The 21,222-nt window shown below is 46.4% G+C and overlaps 1 protein-coding gene across 3 annotated transcripts in view; it reads left to right on the top strand.

The window, feature by feature from the left end:
* UXS1 (UDP-glucuronate decarboxylase 1) overlaps nt 1-21,222 on the top strand; it is a 102,828-nt gene that overhangs the window by 28,801 nt on the left and 52,805 nt on the right. For 2 of the 3 annotated variants that reach the window (XM_073590480.1, XM_073590482.1), the window contains exons 3-5: nt 5,351-5,402; nt 6,145-6,188; nt 20,088-20,148. In XM_073590480.1, the coding sequence (XP_073446581.1) occupies nt 5,351-5,402; nt 6,145-6,188; nt 20,088-20,148 (157 nt within the window). The remainder of the gene's footprint in view (nt 1-5,350; nt 5,403-6,144; nt 6,189-20,087; nt 20,149-21,222) is intronic. The other variant, XM_073590481.1, reaches the window with a different exon arrangement.

Genomic DNA, 21,222 nt, shown 5'->3' with positions numbered 1-21,222 from the left:
TCTCCCCTGTTTTTGGTGCCTAAACCAGACGGTACGTTTAGAACCATTATTAATTTAAAGAAGCTAAATTCATTTATAAAAAATTATAATTTCAAAATTGAATCAATTAGATCCACTATAAAGCTTCTTTTCCCAAATTGCGTAATTGCAGGGATTGATTTAAAAGATGCTTATTATCATCTCCCTATACACAACAGATTCCAGAAATACCTAAGAGTCGCAGTGGAAGTCGAGGGAAGGATTCGTCATTTCCAATACGCGGCAATGCCCTTCGGGCTTTCCACGGCACCAAGAATATTTACCAAGGTGATGGCCTACCTTCGCCAAAAAGACACACTAATTGTGCCATATCTAGACGACTTCCTAATAATTGGGAATTCAGTCAAACAATGTACTGAACGCGTAACTGACGCAATCTCCTCTTTTCAGAGCCTTGGCTGGATCATCAATATCCAAAAGTCCAGACTCGATCCGCAATCTCTCCAGACATTTCTGGGATTTCATCTAGATTCCTTGACCCAGAGATGTCTACTACCTCAGGTAAAAATCACCCTCACAAAACAAAAAATACAAGCAGCTATAGATAAACCACGTGTATCCTTGAGAGAAGCAATGTGACTATTAGGATCACTAAATTCTTGCACCCCGGCAGTCCGGTGGGCCCAGTACCATGTCCGTACGCTACAACACCAGATCCTCCAAGAGGATAAGCGACATAGTGGTCATTTGCAGAGCAAAATAACCCTGTCACAAGAAGTCTTGACTTCCCTAGAATGGTGGTTAGACGATAACCATTTATGTTCAGGAGTTCCATGGGTTATAGTTCCATCCTGTATCGTAACCACCGATGCCAGTCCCCAGGGCTGGGGAGCCCACATGGAGAATGGGTTTCGTCAGGGAAGGTGGAGTAAAGAGGAATGCGATTTACTCATCTAATTTAAAAGAACTGACTGCAGTGTTCTATGCTCTATACAACTTCCTTCCGCAGCTCCAACAGAAGCATGTAAGGATCCTGTCGGACAACACCACCACAGTGGCATATATAAACAGACAAGGAGGAACTCGATCAGAGACTCTGATGTCTTCAGCGTCAAGAATTTTAAACTTAGCAGAAAACTATTTTTTGTCCCTCTCGGCCCTTCATATCAGAGGCGAGAGCAATCAAAAGGCAGACTTCCTAAGCCGACACACTCTACGACAAGGAGAGTGGTGCCTCAATCGTAAGGTCTTCAGGGACATAGTAGCCTCATGGGGACAACCCGAGGTGGACCTTTTCGCCACAAAGGAGAACAGGCAGATAAAAACATTTGCCTCCCTATCTCCGTCAGATCACCCAGACATTCTGGACGCCTTTCTGACTCCATGGAATTTCAACCTGGCGTATGCGTTCCCTCCATTGATCCTCCTACCTCAAGTAATTCGGAAGATCAGAGACGACAAAGCAAGAATAATCTTAATAGCACCGTTCTGGCCAAAAAGACCGTGGTTTTCGTGGCTGCAGATTGTCAATAACAGATCCTTGGATCCTTCCGACTGCCAATCTACTCTCCCAAGGCCCCTTTTTCCACCCTCAAGTGCTCAGCTTGCACTTGACGGCGTGGAATTTGAGAGGCAGTTATTGAGGACAAGAGGATTCTCGGAGTCCTTAATTACTACACTACTACAAAGTAGAAAACAGTCCACAACCCAAATTTACACTAGAATATGGAAAAAATTTCTTCAATTCCATACAGTACCTCATACAGCAGAAGTTCCGATAATCCCAATCTTGGAATTTCTGCAGAAGGGGAAAGACTTAGGCTTAGCAGTAAATACACTGAGAGTACAAATATCGGCATTAGGAGCACTATATGGCCATAATATAGCAGGCAACAAGTGGATAACTCGTTTCATTACAGCATGTGAACGAATAGCTCCAATCCACATACCCTCCGTCCCTACATGGGATCTGAATCTGGTCTTAGACGCCCTAACGGTAGACCCCTTTGAGCCGATCGACACAATACCCTTCAAATACTTAGCACTTAAAATGGCCCTCTTAGTATCACTGACCTCAGCTAGAAGAGTGGGTGATATCCAGGCCTTGTCAATAGATCCACCTTTTTTCCAAGAATACCAAGACAGATTGGTATTAAAACCAGACCCTGCCTACCTGCCAAAAGTGGCAACAAAATACCATAGATCTCAGGAGATACTCCTCCCAACCTTCTATAAAAATCCCTCTACTCCGGAAGAGCAGAAGTTCCATACTCTGGACGTCAAAAGAACTGTCCTGAAATGTATTGAGAGGTCCAACAGTTGGAGGCAGAGTAGGGCCCTATTTGTTTCACTTCAGGGCTGTAAGAAGGGGTATGGAGTCACGAAGAGCACCATTTCCCGGTGGATCAGAGAGGCCATTCGTTTAGCCTACTCCAAAAAAAAACGAAGATCATCCAGGGAACATCAGGGCGCATTCCACCAGGGCAATGGCAACCTCTTGGGCAGAAAAGGGAGATGTTCCGATTGAAACTATATGTAAGGCGGCAGTTTGGTCATCCCCTTCTACCTTCTATAACCACTACAGACTTGATCTTTCATCAACCTCTGACTTAAGCTTTGGCAGGACTATCCTTGGCACGGTGGTCCCACCCAGGTGATGGTCTCTGGAATCTCTCCAGTGGGTGCTGTCGTGGCGAAGAGTAAAAAGCCGGATTACTTACCGGTAATGCTCTTTTAATGAGTCCACGACAGCACCCGTTCACTTCCCCCCCTAAGGATATCAATAGTTAAAGTATATTAACCAAATAATGGATAAGAAAGATGTTAAAATAAGAGAACATTGCCTAATCCTTGGCGGTCCCTCTGGTACTCTGAAACGAAAAACTGAGGAGGAAAGGCGGACCGCCCCTTTTATCTTTCCTGTAGGGTTTCCTGCTCCAAATGGGCGGATCCGATACCTCCAGTGGGTGCTGTCGTGGACTCATTAAAAGAGCATTACCGGTAAGTAATCCGGCTTTTTCAGATCATTTGAGAGTTGTTTTGAGGAGCCCATGATGCCACTCTTCATAGGAGAATCAAATAGGAGAACTACTTGCAAGTGGCCACTTTAAATACCTTTTCTCATGATTTGATACACCTGGCTATGAAGTTCAAAGCTCAATGAGGTTACAAAACCAATTTAGTGCTTCAGGAAGTCAGTAAAAAGTAGTTAGGAGTGTTCAAATCAAGAAAATGATAAGGGTGCCCATACTTTTGCACCGGTCAAATTTTGTTTAAATGCAGATTGCACATTTTCTGTTAGTACAATAAACCTCATTTGAATCCAGAAATATAACTGAGTCCATCAGTTATTAGACATATGAAACTGAAATACCTGTTGCAAAAACCAAAATTGTTATAAAGAAAAAAGGTTCACATTAATAGGGGTGCCCAAACTTTTACATATGACTGTACACACCATTACTAGATGGTGGCCCGATTCTAACGCATTGGGTGTTCTAGAGACTGATAGAAGTTGTTCAGTAAAGATGAGTGAACAACGGTCACGCTGTGAGTGAGGGTTAAATTCCACGCCAATATCGCTGATATCAGAAAAGCGTGGTTCAAATCCTGTGGCAATTCGCGGTCAGACTGCACCTGTCGCTGATTCGTCGCGCCCGGCCAGGCGCGACAAATCAGCGATGCGGGACTTCCGTGACAGACAGAATTAGACTATTATATAGTAGATTAGATGGTGGCCCGATTCTAACGCATCGGGTATTCTAGAATATGTATGTAGTTTATGAAGTTTTAATAATAATGCAATAATGCACCCCCCAATCCTGATATGCATGGTCCTCTCACCCCACCCCCAATCCTGATATGCATGGTCCCCTCACGCCCCAATCCTGATATGCATAGTCCTCTCATCCCCCCCACCCAAACCTGATAAGCATGGTACCCCTCAACCCCCTATCCTGGTAAGCATGGTCCCCTCACCCCTCTTTCCTGGTAAGCATGGTCCTCTAACCCCCCTCCTTTCCTGGCATGCATGGTCCCCTCACGCCCCAATCCTGGTATGCATGGTCACCCTCGCGCCCCCCCCTTTCCTGGTATGCATGGTCACCCTCGCCCCCCCCCCCCTTTCCTGGTATGCATGGTTACCCTCACCCCCCCTTTCTTGTTATGCATGGTCTCTGTTAAAATAGTTATATACTCACCTTCCGACGGCCCGTGATATCCACACCACGCACCTGGCCTCGCGGTCCCAGTAATGCAGTGCGCGAAACACCGCTGATGACGTCACGCTCTCGTGAGAGTGACGTCATCTCCGGTCTAAGGTGCAAGGCATTACTGGGACCGCAAGCCCGGGCGCATGGTGTGGAGATTGCGGGCCGTCGGAAGGTGAGTATAACCTTCTTTTTTTTTTTTTTTTTGTACAGAGCCCTGCGCCCGATTGAGCTCTGCGGCGCAGCTTACCCTTACAAACAGCTGCGCCTGTCGCTGATTGGTCGCGGCCACCAGTCAGTGCCTCGGGATTTCGGTTACAGACACGATAGAGAGATTCATTATGTAAACTAGGGGGAAGGTCACTGACCTGTCAGGTACTCCTAATGAGGACTGCTAAGCAGAGCACCACATGAAGACAGGCAGCCCCAGAGCGCGAGCATATCATTAAAGGGGACCTGTCACCCCCCCCCCAGGCGTTTTTAACTAAGAGCCACCTTGTGCAGCACTAATGCTGCATTCTGTCAAGGTGGCTTTTAGTTGGGGTCCCTTCCACCACTGAAAAGAATAGTTTTTATAATTTTTCACTTATACCTCTAGATCCCGCCCCGCAGTTTCTTCTGATTTATTTACTGTGGGGCGGGATCTCGGGCCGCGCGTCCACGCAGGGTAAATAACTGAACGCTGAGGAGGCGGCTCCCAGAAGAATGGAGGAAATGATTGATGGCTGTGAGGCATCTGTGTCCGGGGGGAAGGACCTGCCCCCCCGGACAAACTAGAGGTATGAGTGACAAATTATAAAAACGGTTCTTTCAGCAGTGGAAGGGACCCCCAACTAAAAGAGCCACCTTGACAGAATGCAGCACTAGTGCTGCACAAGGTGGCTCTTTTAGTTAAAAAAACGCCTGGGGGGGTGACAGGTTCCCTTTAACTAAAACTGAAAATAAAGATTAAACAACCACAAGACGGATTTGATCACATCTGGTATTATTTTAATCAGTGTAATGGTGCCCACCTGGCACTGCCTGTAGGTTACTGTGCACTATCCTGCTGGCGGATTCCTTTTAAACCATTTTCGCCAAAAGCCGGATAAATAAATGTTGGGTGGAGATGGCCTCATTCTTAACACACAATTGTTCTAACCTTCCTACTTTTTTCTTCTCAGCAGGTCAATCCAGGAGATTGGGGAGCAGAAAATGGAAAAGAAAATTGAAGAGGTCTGTTCAATTATTTCCCGTGTTTTACACAGGATTTGTCGCACCAATGTTCTCTCTTGAATTGGCTGCCAATTCTATCATGTTATTTCATTTGAAATGTCAGCACTATGTGCTGATTGTACCCCAGCGCTCTTCACCAAGGCTGACCACCTAAATAAGTTGGTTTTATGAAAAAAATCTTATTTCAAGAACAGTAGTTCTGGAGTGAGGAGTTAGAATATTTTGGCTGTTTATTCTCTATGGATTGTGTAGTGTTCTAGATTTCTAAGTCTTTTACATAATTGTATTAGCTATAGATGCAACAAATAGGATTGGTTAAAAATACAAAAGTACCCCCTCTTCCCCAAAAAAGAAAAAACACAGAATGCATTATTTTGAATATAATTGACTATTGAATTGGAAGCCATGTTTTCCAGTATGTGCCTAAAACTGCTGTTCAGGACAGAGGAAAACATTAACAATCGTTATTGGTAAATAGAGGTTCCAGGGATTTGGATGACTTCTGATCAAATTGCAATGCGTAGCCTTGTCCTCTCTCCAAATAGTAAATCTGGATCTGTCCAGCTTCAGTGCCCCTCTACTAGCAGAATTCGAGAGCACTTGATTTTGGCCAGCAGCACAACTAGCCGGTGGTCCTCAGGTGGCAGGGAAGCGGTGCGCTCATGAATAAAGAACCTGAAGAAAAAACCTTAACCTATCAAACCTTTATTCTCCTATCTAATTCCAATATTCGTTTATGCAGGTGATTGCTCCACTCAGAGAAAAAATAAGGAATTTGGAAAAAAGGTAAGCCTCCTGTAACGTTGCATGTTAATTGACATCACTGTAGGGGTATGTGACTGATTCCACTTTCCGCAGTGGAGAATCTCCAGTGGCAAAAAGTTCACGAAGTCGTGCGTGGTTTTAAGATTCTCCCAATGTGCTTACAGAAATTGTAGATCTACTAGCTGCCTGTCTACAATTTCCCTCTAGAAACAGGAGGTTTTGTTGATGACGGCACATATACAGTTTTGGCCAAAAGTATTGACACCCCTGGAATTTTGTCAGATAATACTCAGTTTCTTCCTGAAAATGATTGCAATCACAAATTCTTTGGTATTATCTTCATTTAATTTGTCTTAAATGAAAAAAACACAAGAGAATGAAGCAAAAAGCAAAACATTGATCATTTCACACAAAACTCCAAAAATGGGCCAGACAAAAGTATTGGCACCCTCAGCCTAATACTTGGTTGCACAACCTTTAGCCAAAATAACTGCGACCAACTGCTTCCGGTAACCATCAATGAGTTTCTTACAATGCTCTGCTGGAATTTTAGACCATTCTTCTTTGGCAAACTGCTCCAGGTCCCTGATATTTGAAGGGTGCCTTCTCCAAACTGCCATTTTTAGATCTCTCCACAGGTGTTCTATGGGATTCAGGTCTAGACTCATTGCTGGCCACCTTAGAAGTCTCCAGTGCTTTCTCTCAAACCATTTTCTAGTGCTTTTTGAAGTGTTTTGGGTCATTGTCCTGCTGGAAGACCCTTGACCTCTGAGGGAGACCCAACTTTCTCACACTGGGCCCTACATTATGCTGCAAAATTTGTTGGTAGTCTTCAGACTTCATAATGCCATGCACAAGGTCAAGCAGTCCAGTGCCAGAGGCAGCAAAGCAACCCCAAAACATCAGGGAACCTCCGCCATGTTTGACTGTAGGGACTGTTTTTTTTTTTTTTTTTTTTTCCTCCTGTAAACTCTATGTTGATGCCTTTGCCCAAAAAGCTCTACTTTTGTCTCATCTGACCAGAGAACATTCTTCCAAAACGTTTTAGGCTTTTTAAGGTAAGTTTTGGCAAACTCCAGCATGGCTTTTTTGGGTCTCGGGGTAAGAAGTGGGGTCTTCCTGGGTCTCCTACCATACAGTCCCTTTTCATTCAGATGCCAACGGATAGTACGAGTTGACGCTGTTGTACCCTCGGACTGCAGGGCAGCTTGAACTTGTTTGGATGTTAGTCGAGGTTCTTTATCCAACATCCGCACAATCTTGCGTTGAAATCTCTTGTCAATTTTTATTTTCCGTCCACATCTAGGGAGGTTAGCCACAGTGCCATGGGCTTTAAACTTCTTGATGACACTGCGCACGGTAGACACAGGAACATTCAGGTCTTTGGAGATGGACTTGTAGCCTTGAGATTGCTCATGCTTCCTCACAATTTGGTTTCTCAAGTCCTCAGACAGTTCTTTGGTCTTCTTTCTTTTCTCCATGCTCAATGTGGTACACACAAGGACACAGGACAGAGGTTGACTCAACTTTAATCCATGTCAACTGGCTGCAAGTGTGATTTAGTTATTGCCAACACCTGTTAGGTGCCACAGGTAAGTTACAGGTGCTGTTAATTACACAAATTAGAGTGTAATCGAACAGTGCCAATACTTTTGTCCGCCCTCTTTTTTTTTTTTTTTTGTTTGGTGTGGAATTATATCCAATTTGTCTTTAGGACAATTCTTTTTGTGTTTTTTCATTTAAGACAAATGAAATAATACCAAAGAATTTGTGTTTGCAATCATTTTCAGGAAGAAACTGAGTATTATCTGACAAAATTGCAGGGGTGTCAATACTTTTGGCCACAACTGTATTGTACGTTGGAGGAAGAAGTATCAATTGACTACTGTCCATAGCTTCCACTTTCTGTACATACTGTACATACAGTAGTAATTTAGCAGTTGCTTGGTCCAAGCTCTTCTATATGTATGTGCAAGCCGGGAAAGCTATGGACGCCACCCTCGCAGTCATCAGCATATTGGTTTGCAATCGCAGTGCTCCCCATATGTTCCACCACAGTTCCATCACCTTTCATCGTGTAATCATCAAGCGGTGGATGAAGGTATATCTGATGGGTGAACTTTTTGGCGTTTTAGAATTGATTTCTCTTGTGCTGATCCTGAGTTACCTGTTTTTTTTTTGGCTCTGGTTAGTATTCACATTTCTGCTGGTTGCCATTGGAAACACAAGAGTGTTGTCAGACCAAAGTCTAAGATGAATCTCTGATGCTGTGTATTTCTGCTGCACAAAAACATGCGGGGTCTTACAGTTCCAGAAAGTACTGTATATGGTAATTCTGGAAATCTTGTGCCTACTGGATTTTTTTTTTTTGTTTGGAATTTTCCCATAGCATTGCATTAGATAGAATCCACAGGTAAAACATGCATACATACACGTTTTTGTGTGTTTTTTCACATGACTGTATCAAAGTTTTGTCAATTACAAGGAAGTATCAAAAACAAAGCAACTTAATTTAAGGCTAGTTTCACACTAGCATTTGGCAGAGCTGCGGAGGGCTGCGTAATTTTTCTGTTAAGCCCCGCCCACTGCCGCACCTCCTCCTTCAGCTCCGCCTATGCCTGCATGCGTCCTCCGTACCTATCTTTAATATTGGGTACTCAGGCCGTGTGAATGTATGCGGATGCCTCCGCATGCGTCGTTTTGATGCTGCGTCGTATGCAACATGTTGCATTTTTTTGCGGTCGGCACAGCGTCAGTGACACATGCAGAGGCATCCGCATACACCCGCATGGCCTGCGTACCCAATGTTAAAGATGGGGTATGCAGGACGCATGCAGACATGGGCGGAGCTGAAGGAAGAGGTGCGGCAGTGGGCGGGGCTTAACGGAGGAACTACGCAGCCCCCTGCAGCTCTGCCGAACCCTAGTGGGAAACTAGCCTGAAACATGACACACAACTTACCAAAACGAGACAAACTAGTGTCAAAAAGTAAAAAAATACACTCAAAAAAAGCGCAGTGAAAAAAAAATACAAGTAAACTAAATTGGCTAATGGGTATAGAAAATCTGTAACATCGGAAACTCTCTCTCTCCAAATGCTGACCGTGGGAACCCAGACTAAAGGATTATATGAGCTCTTACAATGTAGTTAAAGGGTACCTGTCAGCAGGATTGTGCACAGTAACTACAGTGTCAGGTTGGCGCCCTTTTACTGATTACAATGATACCTGGGTTGATGAAATCCGTCTTGTGGTTGTTGTGTAATCCTTATTTTCAGTTTTATTGTTAACGATATAATCGTACTCAGGGGTGGCCTGTGGGGGGGGGGTTGGGGGTCTTCATGTGATGCTCTGCTCAGGTATTCATAATGCTAATTTACATAATGAAAAGTGTGTGTATGTATAATATACACTCACTGGCCACTTTATTAGGTACACCTGTCCAACTGTGTGTTAAGACTTAATTTCTAATCAGCCAATCACATGGCGGCAACTCAGTGCATTTAGGCATGTAGACATGGTCAAGACAATCTCCTGCAGTTCAAACCGAGCATCAGTATGGGGAAGAAAGGTGATTTGAGTGCCTTTGAACGTGGCATGATTGTTGGTGCCAGAAGGGCTGGTCTGAGAATTTCAGAAACTGCTGATCTACTGGGATTTTCACGCACAACCATCTCTAGGGTTTACAGAGAATGGTCCGAAAAAGAAAAAAAAACCAGTGAGCGGCAGTTCTGTGGCCGGAAATGCCATGTTGATGCCAGAGGTCAGAGGAGAATGGGCAGACTGGTTCGAGCTGATAGAAAGGCAACAGTGACTCAAATTGCCACCCGTTACAACCAAGGTAGGCAGAAGAGCATCTCTGAACGCACAGTGCGTCGAACTTTGAGGCAGATGGGCTACAGCAGCAGAAGACCACACTGGGTACCACTCCTCTCAGCTAAGAACAGGAAACTGAGGCTACAATTTGCACAAGCTCATCGAAATTGGACAGTAGAAGATTGGAAAAACGTTGCCTGGTCTGATGAGTCTCGATTTCTGCTGCGACATTCGGATGGTAGGGTCAGAATTTGGCGTAAACAACATGAAAGCATGGATCCATCCTGCCTTGTATCAACGGTTCAGGCTGGTGGTGGTGGTGTCATGGTGTGGGGAATTTTTTCTGGGCACTCTTTGGGCCCCTTGGTACCAATTGAGCATCGTTGCAACGCCACAGCCTACCTGAGTATTGTTGCTGACCATGTCCATCCCTTTATGACCACAATGTACCCAACATCTGATGGCTACTTTCAGCAGGATAATGCGCCATGTCATAAAGCTCGAATCATCTCAGATTGGTTTCTTGAACATAACAATGAGTTTACTATACTCAAATGGCCTCCTCAGTCACCAGATCTCAATCCAATAGAGCATCTTTGGGATGTGGTGGAACGGGAGATTCGCATCAGGGATGTGCAGCCGACAAATCTGCGCCAACTGTGTGATGCCATCATGTCAATATGGTCCAAAATCTCTGAGGAATGCTTCCAGCACCTTGTTGAATCTCTGCCACGAAGAATTGAGGCAGTTCTGAAGGCAAAAGGGGGTCCAACCCCTTACTAGCATGGTGTACCTAATAAAGTGGCCAGTGAGTGTATATTATAAAAAAATTTTTTTTTTTTTTTTTTTATTAAAATCCCCTTCTGCAGGTGCCAACGGTGCATGATCACATATATAATGTGCATTTAATGCATTTATTTTGTTATCCTTACATCCCACAAAAATTGAAAAACTCAGTTTGAAAATGGCACTGACCACACCTGTTCAGTAGCAGCTATCAGCAATCCAATAGCTGCAACTGTGCAGGTAGTGCCATCTTGGAGGAGGAAATTCCCCCCCCCCCTCTAGCAAGATGGCGCCGCTACTGCACAGGTGTGGCTGGTGCCATTTTCAAACTTTTTTTCGCTTAGGAATTTAAGGAAAACATCAAAGAAATGTTTTACATGCACATTATATAAAACACCAGACAAAGAATTGGAAGAAATGGCCGTGATGTTTTATTTAGGGTTACTTAAAGTAATAAATATAATAAAGTAATTCACCGAATAACCATAACTTAATCACCAATAACCAATCCACCATTAGACAGGGCGATTTACCACCAAATACTACATCACAAGAAAACTGTTAACGATGAGGGTGTGGAGGGTGGGATATTTTCTTCAGAAACACTGATATGGGGACGTTAACAGTAAAGTGGGCTTCATCGATAATTTGCCCCCCAATTTTAAAATTGTACCAATGGGATCTGTTCAAAAAGGCGCCAAGAAACTAGTTAAAACAGCTCGTGGATAACGCCACAGCTAACATACTGATCTTTGACCCCACTGTGACTACTGCTACACTCAACACTGCCTGGATAGAATTTATATTTCAGGTCTGCGTTGTCATGAGTCCCAACCCCCCCCCCCCCCCCCTTATTTTTTTCTTGCGGGGTAGGGCTTCCTTTATGCAAACTAGGGAGCAGGTCACTGATGGATCAATGACCTGTCAGAAGCCATACTGGCTGATAGCTAATCGGAGCACCACATGAAGACCCCCCCCTTCTCCCCGGAGCCTGAGAATCTCTAAATCAAAAACAGCCACAAGATAGATTTCATCACCCATGTGTCATTGTAATCAGTGTACGTTACTGTGTGCACAATTCTGCTGACAGGTTCAGTTAAAGTTCTTGTGTAGTGCCTGATGTGAAAATTAAATTTTCCAAAACGAGCACTATATAGATCGGGGGTGGGTGATCTTTTTTTCCTGCTAAGGGTCATTTGGTTATTTATACCATTCATCCGGGGCCGTGCAAATTACGTGTTAACTCCACCCACAACGTACGTCCTGATGCTGGCACAGGTGTCGGGATGTAATCTTTTGCTGTAAGCACCTCAGAGCTCAGTAGTGGACACTGCGTGCCCGTGCTCCCAGAGCAAGAAGAAATTAATGGGCCAGCAGCCATCAAGATACAGCTGCTGACCCAAGCACTGTGGTCCCCTGGAATGAAATCCGGGGGCCGGATAAAAGATGATTGAGGGATAAATGGCCTGTGGGTCTGAGGTTCCCCACCCCTGATATAGAAATTGATCCAGTGGATAATGTGGAAACTAAACAGCAGAACTGCATGAGAAACTCTGGATTACAAGGCTACATTCACACAGTGAGTATTTGGTCAGTATTTTACCTCAGTATCTGTAAGCCAAAACCAGAAGTGGAAGTAGTATAATAGAAACATGTCATCACTTCTGTATTTATCACCCACTCCTGGTTTTTCTTACAAATACTGAGGATTAAACTCCCCAAATACATTGCGTGTGTGTGTGAACGTGGCCTAATACAGGTGAGAATTATGGCTCTCTGTAAGATAATGAATGCAATGCCAGTGCTTTGACTACTCTGGAGTGTGTAGCTTTTAGGCTTTTTAAGCCTAGCGAATGAGCTGAATTGAGGCCAGGTCTGGGGGATGACTTGTGGTGGTCCCCACCAGCTGCCTAGGCCTGGCTCCTGCCTGGCTGAGGGCTGTGATGTACCATTGTTGCCTCAGCTGATAAGAAGGAATGGAACCACTGACTTATTACCAGCCATCCCATTCCTGTTTACTTGCACTACCACAACAATGGTTTGTGTTCCCAACCAGACGATTAGGGTCTGACCCCCCCCTCGCTGGCTGACCGCTTTGATGCCTTTCTTACCTCAGTTAATAAGTGAACTGGCTTGTCGCTCGGCGTGAGGGTTCAGGATGGGGACAGAACAGTGCATGTGTATGTCGCGATATATATATATATATATATATATATATATATATATATATATATATGTGTATATGTATATTCGGTCGTCCATGACAGCACCACCTGAGAGGGGATCCGCCCTTCTTAGGAACAGGAAAACCTACAGATACAAAAAGGGCGGCACCTCTCCCACGCATCAGTTGGTTTCCTGTTCCTAACAAGGACAGAACTTCCTACAGATCGTCCGTCATGGATAACCGAATCCCAGGCCAGCGGACCGACTCAGGTAGCGGGGGGTTCTCCTACCTCGGTCTCGCTGGGGGCCCTGGATGCGCCACGGTGGGTCCGGGTAGGATTTCCACGGCAGTGGTAAGAGCAGGCGGAGACAGGGTCCGGCGGTCGCCTTCTCCACGGGGCCGGTGAGGTAAGCGGTGCCCCCCTGTGTCTCCTTCCCCCGGGGGTATGGTCCGTTCGGGCGGGCGCCGTCGGCGGTGTCCCACAAAGGGAGCGGCGGTTCCGAGCCAGCGGCGCAGTGCTAGCCCCTTGCCGCGCGTCCCCGCGGCCTCTATCGCGCGGTGGAAGTGACGCAGCGAAGGGGGCGGGGCCTAGCACCGAAACCGGAAGTCGGATGCCGGCCGGCTTCCTGTTGTGGTGGACGCGCGCCCGCCGCCTGAGGGGGCCGGGCACCTGAAGGGGAGGGGGAGGATCGTGAGGAGCGGTCCAATGGCGGGCCCGAACACCGGACAGAGTTCCTGCTAATCCGGAGGGGGAGCCGCCTTAAGACAGAAGGCATTGCTGCTGAGGTGCTTCTGGAGGCCCAGCGATGGACACAACAGAAGCCCCCATGGACCCACAAGAGGTGCAGCCCGTGGCAAAGCGCCCCAGTGACCAACCTAAGAGGCGGAAGGAGGGACGTTCGAGTGGACAGAGCCACAGCAGTTCCTCTAGGTCAAAGGATCCTCCTGCAGCCCCACCATGATCCGGTACCTGTCCTCATCTGCAAGGGTAAGAGATCTACGAGAATGTACCCTGATGCAGTGTCCCCTTATGTGTTTGATTCTCAGGGGAAGAAGGCCACAGGGAAGCAGAAGCACAAGGAATGTGCCCTCTGTAGTTGCCCCTTACCAGATGGCCACCCCAAGAGATTGTGTCAGTCTTGCGTGAGACAGACGGTAGGGACGGAGATGAGGGGTAGAACGTGAGTGGAGTATCAGACTCTTACACTCTTCCCTATTTATGCAGGTAGCGGAAGAAGCTCCAAGCTTCGCTACAGACCTGAGGCAATTAATCAGGACTGAAATAAAAGCCCTATCAAAAGAAGATTCTTCTAAAAGAAGACGAGCTAGTGTTTCAGGCTCAGTCTTCAGTCGGCCCTAGGAAGGAAGATATCTCCTCAGAGTCCTCGGCCTCCTCTTCTTCTTCCGAAGAGGATTCCAGCCGGTTCTGTTTCTCCTTGGACCAAATGGATAAATTAATTAAAACCATAAGGTCAACCATGGGGGTAGAAGAAAATAAGACAGAACTGTCTGCTCAGGACATTATGTTCGGGGGTCTAGACCCTAGAAAACAAAGGACTTTTCCACTAAACGAAAGAGTCCAGTACCTGATAGACAGGGAGTGGAAAAAAACGGAAAAAAGGGGTTCTATGCCGCCTGCTTTCAAGCGTAGATACCCCTTTGAGGACCCAATAGTAAGTCGATGTGATAAGGCCCCCAAGCTGGATGCAGCGGTAGCTAAGGCCTCAAAAAAGTCATCTATACCCTTCGACGATATGGCCTCCCTTAAAGACCCCCTAGATAAAAAGGCAGATTCCTTTTTAAAGGGCACATGGGAGATGTCAGCAGGCGCCCTAAGGCCAGCAATAGCAGCCACGTGCGCAGCCAGATCCATGATGGTCTGGCTGGATCAATTGGACTCTCAGCTAAAGGATGGAACCTCGCGAGCCTCCATCCGTAAGTCTCTTCCAATTATCCAGAATGCTGCTGCCTTTCTGGCAGATGCCTCGGCGGACTCAGTAAGAATGGCGGCCAGGTCTGCAAGTTTGTCTAATTCGGCCCGAAGAGCCCTCTGGTTAAAATGCTGGCCGGGAGATATCCAAGCCAGGTCCCGTCTCTGTTCTATCCCCTGTGAGGGTGAATACTTGTTCGGCTCCGTCCTAGACGAACTATTAGAGAAAGCCGGGGATGAGAAAAAGACATTTCCGAGTCTGCCGAATACATCCTGGAGACGTCCCTTTTCTAGGAAAGGGTATTCCCGCAGGAGACAGGCCAGAGATCAGAACAACAAAAAAACCAGAGGTACGGGCTTCATGTATGGAGAAGGGGGGCGCCAAGAAGGTCCATCACGGGATAATAAGAAGCCACCCCAATGACTAGTGGCTCCGGTAGGAGGAAGATTATCTGCCTTCTACCCGGCCTGGGCCAGAATCTCGAATAGCCGCTGGATACTGGGGGTGATAGCTACAGGGCTGCACCTAGAGTTCTCCTGCGTTCCCCAAGATCGGTTCAAGGTAACTCCACTCAAATCTTCCCCGCTAGAACAAGCTGCCCTGGAGACCGAGGTCCTCGAGCTACTGGACAAAAAAGTCCTGACGAGAGTTCCAGAGGAAGAGAGGGGGAAAGGCTTCTATTCCCCCCTGTTCTTGGTCCGTAAACTGGACGACTCATTTAGGGCTATATTTAACCTCAAAGCCCTCAATAAATTCCTGGTTGTACGTCCATTTAAAATGGAAACAACACCGCAATAAAAATGCTGTTTCAAAACTGCTTCATGGTGGTCCTAGATCTGAAAGACGCTTACTACCATATACCAATTTGTCTAGCACACCAATCTTTCCTTAGACTGGCGGTTCAGTTGGATGGGTCAATCCAGCACTTCCAGTACGCGGCCCTACCCTTCGCGGTGGCGGTTGCGCCCCGAGTATTCACCAAAGTGATGGCAGAGGTGATGGCCCATCTGCGCGAGCTAAACATTCTAGTCGTCCCCTATTTAGATGACCTCCTTATAATAGGCAGTTCAGCCGAGCAGTGTTTAGAACAATTACAGAAAACAACGGCGGCTCTAGAGCGGTTGGGATGGCTACTTAATATCAAAAAATCCCGTTTGCAGCCATTAAAAATTCAACAATTTCTAGGCCTAACCCTAGATTCTAAAAAGCAGGAATGCTGTCTGCCCCCAGAGAAGCTGCTGCACCTGCATGGCCGGGTCCTGAACGCTTCCAACAACCCCTCCATGTCCCTCAGGAAAGCCATGTCTCTATTGGGTTCCCTCTCACTCTCATCCTGCATTCCCGCAGTCCAGTGGGCCCAAGTTCATACGAGAACTCTACAGGGCGAAGTTTTATGGTATCAGATAATCCTGGGGGGTAATTTAGAAGGTCGACTGACCTTATCCAGAAACACAATAGAGTCCCTGGAGTGGTGGCTAGAAAGAAATAACTTGTCTAGAGGGGTCCCTTGGGAGTATAACATTACCCGCGTGGTCACCACGGATGCAAGTCCTTCCGGTTGGGGGACGCATATGGAGGAAATTCTGGTCCAGGGCCTATGGGAACGAGATCAGATACAAATGTCTTCTAATTTGAAAGAATTAACAGCGGTAGTACTCGCAGCTAAAGAGCTCCTTATGTATCTACAGGGCCATCACGTATGAGTTCTCTCGGACAATCGAGTAGCCGTGGCCTATATCAACCACCAAGGCGGAACTCGATCCAGAACTCTGATGAATGTGGCAGGACAGTTGTTCCAGCTAGCAGAGCGTCATTTTTTATCTCACGGCTCTTCACATAAGAGGGAAAGAGAACGTCGCGGCAGATTTCCTAAGCCGCAATCTGTTAAAACAAGGAGAGTGGGCCTTAAACACCTCCATTTTCGTTCAGATTGTGCAGAGATGGGGTCAGCCAGAGGTGGATCTATTCGCCACCAAGGAGAACTCGAAAATGACAGTTTTGCTCCCTAAATCCCAGGGAGACTCCTCTGGCAGTAGATGCGCTACTGATAAAATGGGACTTCAGGCTAGCCTACGCCTTTCCTCCCCTATCTCTACTTCCTCTGGTGTTGAGGAAGATCAGGAAAGACAGGGCAAGGCTCATAGTCATCGCCCCGTTCTGGCCCAGAAGAGCATGGTTCTCGAACCTCAGGATCATGTCGGTAGACGATCCTTGGGTTATCCCGGACCTTCTGTCCCAGGGCCCGGTCTTCCACCCTCAGGTGGCTGGCCTACATCTCACGGCGTGGAATTTGAGCGGTCACTGATAGAAAGTAAAGGCTTCTCCCCAGACCTAATTGACACTCTACTAAAAAGTAGGAAAGTGGTGACAACTAAGATTTACGTCAGAATTTGGAAGAGGTTCCTCGAAAGCTCAAATATAAATACTAATGATTCCGTCCCCATAGGCCAGATCTTGGAATTTTTACAAAAAGGGCTGGACTTGGGTCTCTCCACCAGTACCCTTAAAGTACAGGTATCTGCCTTAGGGGCCCTCTTTAGCTGCAACATCGCAGCTAATTATTGGGTCAATAGATTTATCAAAGCAGCGAGTAGATCCAGACCAATAGTAAAGAATAGACTCACGCCATGGGATTTGAACCTAGTCCTCACAGCTATGACAGAATCGCCATTTGAACCCATCTCGTCAGCCTCTATTAGGAGCCTGTCCCTCAAAATAGCTTTCCTAATAGCCATAACGTCAGCCCGTAGGGTAAGCGACATTCAGGCATTGTCTAGGCGCCCACCTTTTCTTCAGGTAAAAGAGGATAGGGTAATACTTAGACCCGACCCAGCGTATTTACCAAAAGTAGCCTCCAGCTTTCATAGGTCGCAGGAAATAGTCCTTCCATCCTTCCTCCCTAATCCAACTAATGAGAAAGAGGAGAAGCTACACACTTTAGATGTTAGGAGATGCCTCTTGGAGTATCTAGCGGCTACCGATCCCTGGAAGAAAGACAATGCCCTCTTTGTCTCCTACCAAGGCCCTAGGAAAGGTCTTAGGGTGTCCAAATCTACACTAGCCAGGTGGATTAGAGAAGCAATCTCGTTAGCTTATGCCTCAAAAGGTAGAGTAGCTCCGGAGAAATTGAAGGCGCATTCCACCAGAGCCGTGGCGACCTCGTGGGCCGAGAGATCGGAAGTCTCCATCGACCAGATTTGTAAGGCGGCCACTTGGTCCTCTCCGAGCACTTTTTATAGTCATTATAGACTAGACTTGGGTGCCTCTGCAGACCTCTCCTTCGGTATCAGGGTTCTGCAGGCTGTAGTCCCCCCCCTAAAGTAGTGATTACTCTCTGTAATTCTCTCAGGTGGTGCTGTCATGGACGACCGAATAAAGTCTTAGTTACTCACCGGTTAACAGTATTTTTCGGAGTCCATGACAGCACCCATAGATTCCCTTCCCTTAGTTAATTTGGGTGTGCACGTCTTCCCTTTGTACATATCCACGGGTGATAAAGATTTAAGTATTAATATTGTTGTACATATGATCATGCATTAACCTTGGAGGTCCTCTTTTTATACTCTGTAATCCAACTGATGCGTGGGAGAGGTGCCGCCCTTTTTGTATCTGTAGGTTTTCCTGTTCCTAAGAAGGGCGGATCCCCTCTCAGGTGGTGCTGTCATGGACTCCGAAAAATACCGTTAACCGGTGAGTAACTAAGACTATCTCTATCTATATCTCCCTTCCCTTTACAACAGTGGTTCCCAAACTCCAGTCCTCGCAGACCCCAACAGGTCATGTTTTCCGGATTTCCATAGTGTTACACATGTGAGAGAATTCATGATGCCTTGATACTTCCATCACCTGTGAAATACTAAGGAAATCCTGAAAACATGTTGACAATATACATGCAGCAATAAGTCATTTTCTGACTCTGGCTTCACGTTAAATTAATTTCCTTTATTGATGCCCTTGTTGCTTTGAGGATATTGTCATTTATGCTGATTTAGTCCCTATGTTCATGTAGTTTTAGCTCTCTGCATCCTCAAACTTTTCCTGTCATTTCCCATGAATATGATGCTGATGTTTAGGTCACAGAAATGGGATGTCATAGATTTAGGTCTCTGCGAGCTGACAGCGCCCCCGTGTGAGATACGTGGGTTGCGAGGGTTATTTAATGTGCGGTTTTCCAGCACAGCTCTTAAAGTAGTTTTCCCTCCATATGGACCATGTATTTTTCACCATCTTTGACGTGTTTGAGACTCGGGTCACTTCCTGAACTGTCAAACTCCCTTTTGTGATTTTAAGTTGAGATGTTCTGTTAAGACTGCCTTTACCTTTGGTGAACCCTTCCTTGAGTATTTAGGGGGTGGAGGGGAAGCAAGAAAAACATGTTGTCCATCATTATGCAGTATATTATGTATTTTCAGTCATGGAGCTTGGCATTGCCAGTGGGGAACATCTACCTTGGGTGATTGGTGACAAGGGGGTTCTGACTTGCCCCCTCTGCCGCCTTCACTAGGGAACATGACTGAATCTTTCCCTAGGTGAAGAATATTTGAGCAGCCGCTAATTAGAAATGTAGTCTAGTTTTTCTGATTTCGCTATGTCTTTCCTCATGTGCAGGTATTGCTGGACCTTAGCTAGTTGCTAATGGTTGTAACCATGGATACCCAAGGTTCTGCAATGCCTGCAGATGAGGAAAGACCTAGCAAATCAGAAAAACTATACTACATTTCTAATTAGAGGTATTTACTAATATTACATCTTTAACCTATTGGGATTGGATCTTGGAGATGGGAGTACCCCTTTTAATGCTTAAATGTTACGTGCTCGTACATCTATTCAATTTTTACAGGTTTTAGCATATCTAAATTGGTGTCTTTGAGAATTTTGTAGGCTTTCTAGTGACGGAACATTGCTTATTTTTGTTGGTGTTGTAGAATCCATATTTGAGATATAGGATCTAAAAAGTGCAGATCTAAACTACATTCTTTGTCCTCCAGTTCAGTGATGAAGAAACTCGCACGCATTATGCCGTTGGGCTTTCCCCACAAATCTACTTGGCCCCGGTCATATGTTGAGCTCACAAATGCACCCCTTAAAGGGTTAGCACTGTGCACACACTTGTAATAGTCTTGCCTACAGTACAGAGTTCTTTTACTATGTATTTGAATAGATGAGACCACACTGCTCACTAACGTTTGAGGTATAATAATTCTCCTTTTTTTTTTTTCCAGCTTTACTCAAAAATACCCACCTGTGAAATTCTTATCAGAAAAGGACAGGAAGAGGATTTTGGTAAGTGGCTGGACTACATCTCGCCTATATAACGGCTTGTGATGCCTTTATATTTTTACATGAAGCTTAAATGTGAATGGCTACATCTCCTTCACTTTTATTATCCATAATCTCACGAGTCTTTTAAATGAAGAGTTTCTGAAGTGAGCTGAAAATGGAAACTGCATGTTGTCAAGGCTTTCTCAATAGAATGCCTGTTTTTTCACTTTGAGAACTAAGAAACCAAAGGTAGTACTTTCATATCAGTTGTTACATTTACTTTTTTTTTTTCTCTTCGCCACGACAGCACCCACTGAGAGAGGGGATCCGCCCCTAGGAACAGGAAACCTACAGAGAGATAAAAGGGGTGGTCCCCCTCGCTCCCTCAGTTGGTTTCCTGTTCCTAGTAGGTACCCATAAAGAGGATACCTGGCCTGGTTGCCACCTGCGCAGCTTCCATATGAGTGCCAGGGGCCCCAGAGCTGGAAGCAGCGTCGGGGGGAAGTCTGATATTCAATTCCCCCCCTTAGCTGGTAATGCAGCGTGAGGCCTGGTAATGGTGTGCCTGGCTCACGTACGGTGCGTAAAGCGGCAGGAGCTGGCACCTATGGAGACACCCCCCCCCCCCCCCCCGGGACTCAGCATTACGAGCCGGGCAGGGCTCACGGAGAGCGCGGCACAGCGTCGGGGCTACTATGGTAGTGTGTCCCCCCCCCCGGAGCACTGCGAGGCCAGGGAAGGAATATGACCGCCGAGCTCGCAGGGACGCGGTAAGGTGCCGAAGCACTGAATGGGGGAATTCCATACCTGACGCCACGATGGTCAGCGATATGGTCCGGCGGCGCAGGGGCAGCGGTGACCGGGAGGCGCTCGGCAGGCATAATGCCTGCGCTCCCGTGCAAACGGCAGGGTGACCCGGAAGTGGATCCCTGGAACTTCCGGGGGATGAGGCACAGTTTGCGGTATCGCCTGGCAAGCGCCTCGCATGCGCAGGGGGGGGGGGAGGGGGGGCGAGATCAGGAGGCTGCATAAAAGCACCATCCGGAGGGGATACCGGTGCACAGCAATGTCGTCCACAAGCGACTGTTTTGCTCC

This window comes from Dendrobates tinctorius, unplaced genomic scaffold, assembly GCF_039654945.1.
Source record: "Dendrobates tinctorius isolate UK_male_01 unplaced genomic scaffold, ASM3965494v1 ptg000117l, whole genome shotgun sequence".
NCBI lineage: Eukaryota > Metazoa > Chordata > Amphibia > Anura > Dendrobatidae > Dendrobates > Dendrobates tinctorius.
This window is presented reverse-complemented; position numbering and strand designations above follow the sequence as displayed.